This window comes from Paracoccidioides brasiliensis (genome assembly GCF_000150735.1).
Source record: "Paracoccidioides brasiliensis Pb18 unplaced genomic scaffold supercont2.3, whole genome shotgun sequence".
In the NCBI taxonomy this organism is placed as follows: Eukaryota; Fungi; Ascomycota; class Eurotiomycetes; order Onygenales; family Ajellomycetaceae; genus Paracoccidioides; species Paracoccidioides brasiliensis.
In genome coordinates this window covers 1,031,041-1,041,681 of record NW_011371360.1, presented here as the reverse complement: position 1 = coordinate 1,041,681, position 10,641 = coordinate 1,031,041, and the positions used below count along the sequence as shown (strand labels likewise).

The 10,641-nt window shown below is 39.6% G+C and overlaps 3 protein-coding genes across 3 annotated transcripts; 1 reads left to right on the top strand and 2 right to left on the bottom strand.

Moving 5' to 3' along the window:
- Nucleotides 1-2,615: 2,615 nt before the first annotated feature.
- PADG_02697 (uncharacterized protein) lies at nucleotides 2,616-4,519 on the top strand (the record flags this gene model as incomplete). Its single annotated transcript, XM_010759787.1, has 5 exons — nucleotides 2,616-3,183; nucleotides 3,289-3,659; nucleotides 3,736-3,991; nucleotides 4,125-4,245; nucleotides 4,321-4,519. 5 exons carry the CDS (start codon nucleotides 2,616-2,618, stop codon nucleotides 4,517-4,519), a joined length of 1,515 nt encoding a protein of 504 aa, XP_010758089.1.
- A 2,309-nt stretch (nucleotides 4,520-6,828) lies between these two features.
- On the bottom strand, nucleotides 6,829-7,065 carry PADG_02696 (uncharacterized protein; the record flags this gene model as incomplete). Its single annotated transcript, XM_010759786.1, has 1 exon — nucleotides 6,829-7,065. One exon carries the CDS (start codon nucleotides 7,063-7,065, stop codon nucleotides 6,829-6,831), a length of 237 nt encoding a protein of 78 aa, XP_010758088.1.
- Nucleotides 7,066-7,818: 753 nt separating this feature from the next.
- PADG_02695 (uncharacterized protein) lies at nucleotides 7,819-9,540 on the bottom strand (the record flags this gene model as incomplete). The annotated part of the gene is made up of 1 exon (XM_010760268.1): nucleotides 7,819-9,540. The coding sequence occupies one exon, from the start codon at nucleotides 9,538-9,540 to the stop codon at nucleotides 7,819-7,821; it is 1,722 nt and encodes a 573-aa protein (XP_010758570.1).
- Nucleotides 9,541-10,641: the final 1,101 nt, after the last annotated feature.

The window sequence follows — 10,641 nt, the reverse complement described above, 5'->3', positions numbered from 1 at the left end:
CTATATAAATATTATATTTATTGATTAAAGGTTATGGGATTAATAATAATAATAATAATAATAATAATAATAATAATAATAATAATAATAATAATAATAATAATAATATATTTATTTTATTTATTATATCTAATAAATTTTTGAAAAAATTAGTTTTTTACTTTATTTAAAAGTTAAATATAAAGATTAAATTTATTATTAATAATTTTATTAATAATTTTTTATTAAATTAAATTCAACATATTTTAATAAATTTTTAATTATATAAATATATTTTATTAATTTAATATATATTTTTTTAAATTTTATAGTTATTAAATTAAAGTATTAAATTAATTAAATAAAAATAAAAATAAAAATATTATTTTTATAAATTATTTTTTAAATTATAATTATAAATTTTTAAAAGTTTAAAATTAAAATTAAAATAAAGTTATTAAAATTAATATATTAAGTAAAAGTTAAATTTTAAACTATTATATTAAATTATAAATTATTTAAAAATTATTATTTTTATTATATTTATTTGAATTTAAATTCAAATATATAAGTAATAATTTTTTTTCTATTTAGTTTAAGCTAAAAAGATAAATAATTAAATTTATAATTTTATTTTTAATTAATTTTCTTATATATAAAATAATTTAAATAAAATAATTAAGATAGAAAATAAATTATTTAAAATAAAATTTAAATAAATTTTAATAATTTATATTACTAAGTTTAAATATATTTTTTAAAAAATTAAAGTTTAAAATTAATTAAATTTTTCAAAGTTTTTTTAATTTGATTAATACTTTAATATATTAATCTATAATTATCTAGCTTAGTAGTTAAATTTTTATTAAATTTATAAAAAAAATTTATATATTATTTAGTATTTAATTTTTAATTTATTTATTTAATTTTATTTTATATTTTTTAATTTATTTATTTTAATTATTATGATTTTATAAATTTAAATTTAATTTAATTTAATATTTTTAACTTTGTTTATAATTCTTTATTATATGTTATATTAATTTCATATTCTTAACAGAAGAAATACTATCAAGAAAGCTATAATATGTATTATAAATCTTATATTTATTGAGTTAAAAACTATTATTTTTAAATTTTTTAAGCTTTTATTACTATTAAACTGTCAAATAAATTCTATTTTCTAAAAAAGATAAATGATAATTTTAATATTAATAAAATATAAAAAAAAATTTATAAAAATTAAATAAATAATGATTAAGAAAATTGATAAATTTAATGAATTTTATTTTTTTTTCTTACTTCTAATATATCTACTTGAGAATAAATATATTTTAAAACTAAGAACTAATGTTATAATACAGCTGTTGATAATATCAATTAAAATTAATTTACTTTACTATATTTTAAAAGTTAATTTATTCTGATTTTTAATTATATATTTTTATTTAATTATTTATTTAGTATATGTTTTAATTTTTAATTTAATATTTTTGTTATAATTATCTAATTTGATAGGTAAATTAAAGTTTTTATTTTAAATTTTAAATTGAATTATAATGCTTACTTAATTTTAAATACTTTAAATTATTATAATTAAACTATACTATTTATTTTATTGTGATGTATTTATTAATAATATAAATAAAGATTGATCTACTTTAATTCTTAATCAACTTTTTTTTAAATTTGACAGCTCAATTCATTTCATATTTTAATTCTTAGTTTAATATTCTCATTGTAGCTGTCTAGTTAAATAGATGAATTGAAGCTTTTATCTTATTTATCTATATTTTAGATTAAATCACAAATTTTTTTTTTTAATATCATTATTCAATAAGCAATTTTACTAAAATATAATTTGAATTTTTAACTAAATTATAAAAATTATATCTATAAATATAATTTTTGAGTTTATTCATATAAGATTTAAAATAACTATATTTAAAGTTCAATTATATTATAGAAGAGAATATTTTCTTCTTATATTTTATTAATGTAAACCTTTACTTTAATTTCATTTTATATCTTACATGTTGAATATCCACCAAATGCAAGTAACTTAAGATAAATAAAGTAGAATATTTTTATTTTTTAAATTAATTTTTTGAACTATTTCTTGAATTAAATCAAAATACAATTGATAACTTTGAATTTAATTTTTTAAAGTCTCTTTAATACTGTTTGACTATCTCTCTTCCCCTTTCTTCTTTTTATTCTATCTGGTTAGACCAGTTCCTAATACGACACCTTCTAGGTTTACCTGTTGGGGATGAGGACAGAGGCTAGGAGAAAACTGATGAATCCTTTCCAGACCCTTCAACTGCTGTAGAATGCGACCTGGTCAGATCCACCTGCACAAAGTCTCTTCCTGGCAGCAGCATTTCAACACCTGTACTGGATTTGATCCTGCAGGCTGGCTTATTTGACCTGGTCAAATCAGGATATGTCGCCTAGATGAGAATGGCCCTGAAGCAGTCAGAGTGATGATGACCTGCTACCCTTCAGTTCACCAATTGTGGTAGACTCTGAAGACAGTGCTACAGACGGGTCTGCTGTTGACAGCACCTTCATGTCTCCTGCCAAATGAGACATTTCCAGCTGTTCAACATCCATATCTCACTCACCCAAAGCAGATGGTGGAAGCAATGAAGCTGGCACTGCCATCACTGGTATGTGTTCTACCCTACAAGAGAAAACACCAGCGCAAGGCTGGTACTGGTGCCATGCACCTCATGGTCACTATCAAAGTGCCAGTCATTGTGGATTGCCTCAAAGAAGCCATATCAAGCTCAATGCAGTATGAGAATGGGCTAAGCAGCCGACACCAGACCTGCCAACAGAAGTCTCATGCACGATTGAGGAGTGAGGTCCCTGATACCCAAGACTGTAAGCTTCCCAGGAAACCCTTGCAGTGTGTTGAAGATGACATGACCATGTCCGACACAGGTGGCTTGAGTGCACATTCTGATGATACAGATGGCAACTATCATGCAAGCAGTGAAGAGGATGGCTCAATGAAATCACCTTCAAAGCATCACAGACTTCCCACACAGCCATCTGGCCCTGCATCATGCTGTCCTTGGTATCAGATCCAAAGAGCAGCAGCCACTGCAGGTCATGAAGGTGTCAAATGGCAGGACAGCAGGGTGCAAACAATGACTGTGAAGGACCATTCCACCACCCCCTGGAACATAGATCATGGTCCAGACACACACACCCACTCACAACCTCCAATTGAAGCTGAGAGGTGTAGTTGCCCTATGCTGTTGTTGGCCTGAGGGGAAGCTGTGATGCTGTCATCTACAGTGGCCCAAGTTGTTTTTGAGATGATCACAGGCTGTCCAATGACCGCCTCAGATCTTGCAGGCGAGATGACAGCCGCGGCCAACACTGGAAGAGATTACAGTGAACAGAAGGTTGAGGATGTGGGCGGGAGAAGACATCACTGGACTCAAGAGGAGGAGGTCCGCCTAGTGGCCCTGAAGCAGGACGGCTTCTCTTGGACAGAGATCAAGGAGCAATTTCCACAGAGACAACTCAGCTCCTTGCGGCAGCGATGGTACACAAAACTTCAGAATATGCACGGAAGCAACCCCCCCACCAACAAGCAGAGGCAAGAGTGGAACTGTAAGCGCGCCCACCCGATCCCTGTTTATAGCCCCTCAACTAAGTGTGTCGTGAGCCTGAAAAATAATGCTTAGAAGGTGTGTTGCAATTGGTACTGATGCCCTGCTCTTCTTGTGAATGTACTAGGTCGTGCAGCAGTCAGTGAGCCTCTTCCAATATCTAAGCTGCCCACGCCCCTTGAAACTTTCACATTGCTATCCCAGTGGACAACCCCAAGCAGCAGATGACAGGGCCATGCTGAATGCGAAGCCCCGCACACCATCTCCATCCTCAACAGTGACCACCATGTGCTTAGTGTGCAATTCTGTGGTTGAGGTGGAGGCTTCCAGTGCATTCAATACCGCCAACAATCGCATGCGGGTTAGCGACCAGCTGTGGTTCTGTGAGAACCACTGAAAGGAAACTGCACGGCGTGAGTGGTACTGACTTTGCTATCCCATCATTGCGTGGGACCATCTAGATGATCGGTTGACTCAATTCCATCCTCACCTGTGTTGAATCCTCGATGATTCCAGGTACTGCCCCCGCTATAGGAGTGTTGTGCACAAGAAAGTGCAGAAGCATGGCAGGAAAATTCTCTCCTGGAGTGTCCTGCACAGCACTGGCTACTATGGCCTTAAGAGGCCATGAGGTCCTGTGAGTTAAGAAACACACACACCCCCACACCGCCGCGAACCCACTGAGGAACATCTTCACTGACCTTCCCCTCAGCTCAGCACATGTCACGTCTCACTTTAAAGATGCCGTCGACTCACTGACCGGCATCAATAGTGTGGTGTTGAAATATGGGACCATTGTGTATGCCCAGGAGGTCTTGGTTCCCAAACTTGGCTGGGGAGGACCTGGGAGTCGATGCCAAAGAGGCCCGCCGGATTCTAAAGGAGAGCAACCAGATCAGGAATTTGCTTAATCTTGGGTGAATCAGGAACATGTAGTTATTGGTTAACAGTAATGTCATAACATCCTGATTTAACGCAACCCAATGATCAGCATTGTAACTATCTTAATGGATAACAACACAGCATTAGATCATATCCTTTGAGTGGCTCTCAAATGTCTTTGCACTTGCTAGTTCTACCCACAATTTGGTAGTGATTTGAACATTGTTTAACTCTGATTTTTTTATTCCATTTCCTGCTTTGCTTCTTGATTCTATGCTATGCTCGGACAAGCCATCTTTAGAGCCGATGAGGATCTGCAGAAACATGAATCGCAAGGCGCATTGCATTCTCTCATGTCATTCGCCTGCAACGTCAGGTTTTCTTTTTTTGGGGACTGAGAAGGATTGAATGGGCTCACGTTGGTGACGACGGGGTCAACCGCCAGGTCCTTGGATTTCTCTGGGATGATCAGGTGGCAGACTATCATTCCTACAAGCCATTCTCAGATTGGCCGAATGTCCAAGGACGACAAGTTCAAGGATGTTATCCATCGGATGACAAACTTGGATCCTCAAAAACGGGCAACAGCGTGCGAAGTGTTGGAGCACCCCCTGGTTTACTGGTTGTGAGCTCTATCAAGTGTCCTGAATATATACCTGTGGCGAGCTGCGGGTTGCCCCTGAGGAGAAAGATAAGGACACTGCCAATCAAGGCTACCCTCACCTGCCTACCAAGGGCCGTTGATTAACGGCTAGGAGAGGCCCCCTTATGGTCGATCATGATATCACTTTCATGCGCATGGATTAGCATTACGGTCGGTCTTGAGGAGGGGAACTAGCGGAATACCCTGGCCGTTAAATGCGGTCTTGCATGAATGACTTGACGATACAACAGCCATCTCGAGGATTGGCTCAGTGAAATGTATAATATTATACAAATTGTGGTAGGATGTTTCGCGGATTATCGAATTAATTAACATACTTCGCTACTGGCTTCAGAAACAGTTGAATGATTTCAGTCAGCAGATGCGAAGACGATGACTTCAGAAAATTACAGGTCTTCAATGACGTGACTCGGAACACTCAGATTCCGCTGGTGTGAAGTAATAAACTGTTGGACGTCTGAAGTGGTTGTATTGGTAGCCTATCTCAGGGATGCTTATATACTATTGTGCGGTGCGCTAGTCCATAATAGGAAGCCTAGGCTCCAACAATAACATAGCACTTCTTCTCTACAGCGTACTTTCCCTTCGCATTACCCTACCATCTAAGATTGGAATTTACGGTGCTGAACATCTAGTGAGAAGTTTTTTTGGTGAGAGGAACCGTACTACGAAATTAACTGATGTCAACCAAACTCAGCCTCCTACCAATGATTCTAAGATAGGATTCCGTGTCTCTGGGCCACTAAATACATTCTCGATACTGGAGTCGATATAAAGAATGGGACGTCATTGGCTGGAACCGAGAACGAAGACCCGGTACTCGAGTTGATGATATTGCAAATGATCGAGGGAAGCTCGAAGAGAAAGCTAAGATTGAAGTGCGACGAATCTGAATCCCAACAGCTATCTTTTTTGATACATTCCGGTTCTGAAGAAGATGTGGTTTTAGACCCGAGCGGATAGATGTGAAAAGGTTTGAATCATCACCGCCTAGCATGCGCTCTGTTTTGTTGCGAAAACAAAATCCTGCTGGAGGCGTCGCTAGAGTTGAGGGAAACCCAGCCAAGATATACCCTAACAGAAAGAGTTAACCGGAACTGTTCTGGTCGCCGGAAATCACGGAGAAGCGATTGTTCTGTTAGGCTACCCCTCAGTCCGGTGTTTCCACCGTCGAAGCCAATGAGATATGAGTGTTCTCTGGACAAGTTCAACAGCGACCATGACAAGTAGGCTGTACCTTTGCCCTCCACCCAATCTTCGAAACGATTTTTTTTTTTATCGATGGACGGTGTGTCGCGCCATAACTACCAGAGGATTATCAATTGAATATAGTGCAACATTGGGCAGCTTGACTGGTAATCTTGCAGTGAGCTGAAGATACTTCTGAAGATACTTCTGAATTGCTCAGAGTTGGAAGATGTCAATTGATGTGTCTGCAGAAATCAGATAAGATGCATAATGTCTAAATCAATAACTGATTGAGTAAGAAGAGATATCTGGAATCCTGGAATATCATTCACTGTCAATACCACTGGTCATTATACTAATAAACATTCATTATGGTGCAAAGATATACATAATATACATACAAGAAAATGGGTTTAGAATATCTTTCCCACAGCTCCCTTCATCATGGATGTGTGGAATTGAATACATGAGTTTTGACCACAACTGCTACAAGCTTATTTGTTGTGTAAGACATCTGAGATACGCCTGTGTTTTCTTGGAGGTTGGGTCTGAGCTGAGTAGCTCGTCTTTCATCGATGTCCCAATCTCGCACTTGTCACAAACAGCATTTGCTGTCTTTTGTAGGCCTTCCCTTTCCGGGGTATCTTCACCCCTTCGCCAAAGCTTTGGAACGAACTTCCGCTGATCGAGTTTCGCAAGTTTGGTGATAGGCCCAGGAAGCATGCATAACAGAAATATGGTAGGGCCGTTCAAGATCTGAGTAAATCTGCTGCAAAAGTTTCCGGACTTGTAGCAATTTTGTACTGTTGCGAAACAGATAATTCCTTCTCCCGAGACTTGACAACAGGAATTGCCTTATATGAATGTATATTAATACTTTTTATCTTGGACAAGAGTTATTATAAACTCAGCGTCGGATGGATGAATTCGTGGTCAAATTAGCGTGGAATCCAAGAATGTTAGTCAAATGATATCATCGAATTCAGTTTTTGCTTTAATATTAATTCTTCCCCTACAAAGGAAAAGGAATAAAACTAAAAACATTAGAAATGAATTCTCATAATCTTGAGGTCCTGTGATTCGGGGCATCCCGCTGCTGTGTTTTGGTGATGAAGAGGCAGTTATACCATGATCCATGCCGCCGATGCACCCATGCACCCCGTGTCCCATTCCCATCCTATGGATACTAACATCCCATCCCATCCAACCGTCATGAGAAAAACATAGAAAGGGAAGACAAATTCAGCCCATATTTTCAACCATAGTTACTCCAATCCATCTCTAAATGGGAGTCAAGTGGCAAGGACGAAGAAAAGTAGAAAACCGAAGGGAACTTTGAGCAACATAAAAAACGAAAAAGAGAGGTGAGAGTTGTATATATATATACACACTCCGAATCATTATCATTAATCCAATTATGATCCAAAAAAGTAAACAAAACAAGACGTAAAGAAAACATGATTAGTACAGAGACCTTCACCCCGCCCTCCCCCCTCCCTCATCTGTATATTTTCCCTTACTACTCTTCCTCTCATAATTCAGCCACCTGCCCCCATTCCCCTCCGCCAACACAAATCTCGGAATCGGCATCGGCAGCGGAATCGGCTTCTCTGATGCTTTCACCTCCCCCTGCCCATTTTCAGCTCTACCTTCAAATTCCTCAGCCTCACAATTTCCAACACCATCACTATTCTCATTATCCTCATCGATCTCACTTTCCATTATCTCTGCCTGCGCCAACGGACTGCTCGGCACAGGAAAAGATGAGAATGAACCAGACCTAATCCTACTGAGTGCCTTCTTCGTGATCGTTTGGCCCGCGGCGGGCGAGGCGACGACCACTGTCCCCTTGGAGGTTGCTGGGCGTGGACCGGGGCTACTGGACCGGAAGAGCGGGTGGATGTGGCCTTCCATGGACTGGGAGCTTAGGAGGGTGGGGAGTATGGGGGGCGGGAGCGGGAGCGGATCGTGATGCTGATACTGGTCGTGATGTTGGTACGGGAGCCAATGCTGGTTCTGATGCTGCTGCTGATGCTGCTGGCACTGGTGCGGGGCAGAAGGGGAAGAGGACGGGGAAGAGGAGGGCGTGGCTGAGTTTGACAGAGAGCGGGAGGCTAGGGTTGGAGATTCGGGGAGGATGGAGTCTTCATGTGGAGCTCGGGGGGGCTGTGGGGATTGCTGGTGGTAATCCTGGGATTTCGAGAGGGCGATTGTTGTGGCTGTACTTGTGAAGGAGGAGGTTCGGCTGCGGGATTGAGTTTGTGGTTGGGTGTTGTGATCATTATCGCCTTTGCCATTGCAATTAGAATTGCTTTTGCGATTGAGATGACTTGGGTTTTGGAGAGTTGATTCGAGGAGGGCGTCGTATATTTCGCGGGGGACGCTGGATGTGTCCCACTGATCGAATGTGTGCTCTTGTTCCAGCGGGCTGCTGCCGCCTCTGTGAGGTTGGAACTTGTGCGTGTACTGGTAGATCTTGGAGTTAGGTTGGCAACCTTTCAAAAGGTGCGAACTGGGCCATAAGGTTCCTGAATATCGAGACGACTTGGGATCCATTTCCTTTGGGTTGTAGTGTGAAGCCACTTTGGCTGTGGGGGGGCGTTGGTGCGGTAGTGATGCGACACATTGAAGCGCGACTGATGGTCTCTTCCTCTCAGTTCTCTTTAATAATCGCATATTGGTCAGAAGAAAGCTGGCTGTGCTAAAATTGATACGAGAGATCCAGTCGCTTCGTAAGGCCGGATTATAATTCTGTGGCAATGCGAGCCCGATGTAGAATGATGCCTGGAAGATGATGGCGATAATCCAAACGCCACACCAAGCGCTGTAGAGTGCCCGCGTGCGACGCGGGATTGACATGGAATTCTGTTCCCTGAGCAAGGAATCAGACAACCACAGGCAAATTGCGACAACAATGAGGTCTATGCAGAGGATTATGCCCAGAAAGATAAATTCTAATCCTCTCCACGACTTCCAGAATTCCCGGTCCCTGACTGTATCCCTGGTGAACGAGAGGATGAGCAACCCCAGAATAATGGAGCTGATAACGGTTACAACCAAGCCCATATATGCTACGAGGGCCCTGCCAAAAACTGCATTGTCAAACGATGCCGCGAATACCCCGTTTATAATGGTTGATATCACGGTGCATACGATTGCCGACGTGCCCAGGAAGAAGAGGACAATAGACCTCCGCATTTTCGCCCCTGCGTAATAGGCAGCTGTAGGCGCACCGATGGTTTTAAAAACAAATTGAAAGAGAGACGGATTCTTGCGTGCCAGATAAAAATTCTGCGGTTTGAACGTCACCCACGCTTGGTTCGAATACAAAGGCAGGAGATTCTCCACAAATTTCCGTTAAACACAGAATATTCGACTGAGAGGGCTCGAAGACTGTCAAGTCCGGCGCACAGTTGGTCCAAGAAAAACGGATGGTCTTTGAACATGGGGTTTACCAAAGAATATAAATGCTTCAGTAAAACCACAACCGGTGTCAGAAAGGTGTATCTGCTGCCATCGGCAGAAAGACGCGATGCCTACATGAACAACAACGCGCGATATCGACAAAAGGGTAAAGATAAAATAAAGGTAAACCTCTCAAACAAAAGCAGTCTTGAAAAGAAAGAGGAAATAATGTTTTGTTTATGCAGCGGACCCCAATGTGGGACAAAGGGAGCTTTTTATAATTCAACTACCACAATCACATATGTATAGATAATTCTTATCCATATTACATGCACCACATGAACACTCCACAACATAAACAAGAGCAGAAAAACAAAGATAAACTTTGAGGGCACAGAGGGGCCGAAGGAGACAGCTGAAGTGGGGTCTTATCGACCCGAAACCATGGGGAATAAACGGGCATAAGGAACGCCATTTTCACCCAGCATCAACAAGACGAACTGCGCGTTATCTGAATGGTGTCGAGGTCGCACTGTGCCTGTTGTATTTGTCAGGAGGTAAGTATTTAATCTTAAGTATGGGGATGAGAAACCGGTTGGGTCAAGGCAAAAGCAAGGAATGACCTCGGGAGTTTAGCGAAATGACATCCAGGAACAGGAGTTAAAAGGCTGAATCCTGGCTATTGTCCCGGAAATCTAGATGGGTTTGTTGAGCAGCTATTGTGTTTTAGTGCACATCTTTTTTCCTGATAAACGGACGATCAACTTCGATTGGAGAGCGCTGGAGCAGCCATCTCAGAAACAGGGGCTCTGTGAAAAAAAATAGGCCGGGGGTCCTTGTTTCGCGATCCCGGTTGCTAGCAGCCATACTATATATAATATCAACGAGTATTGA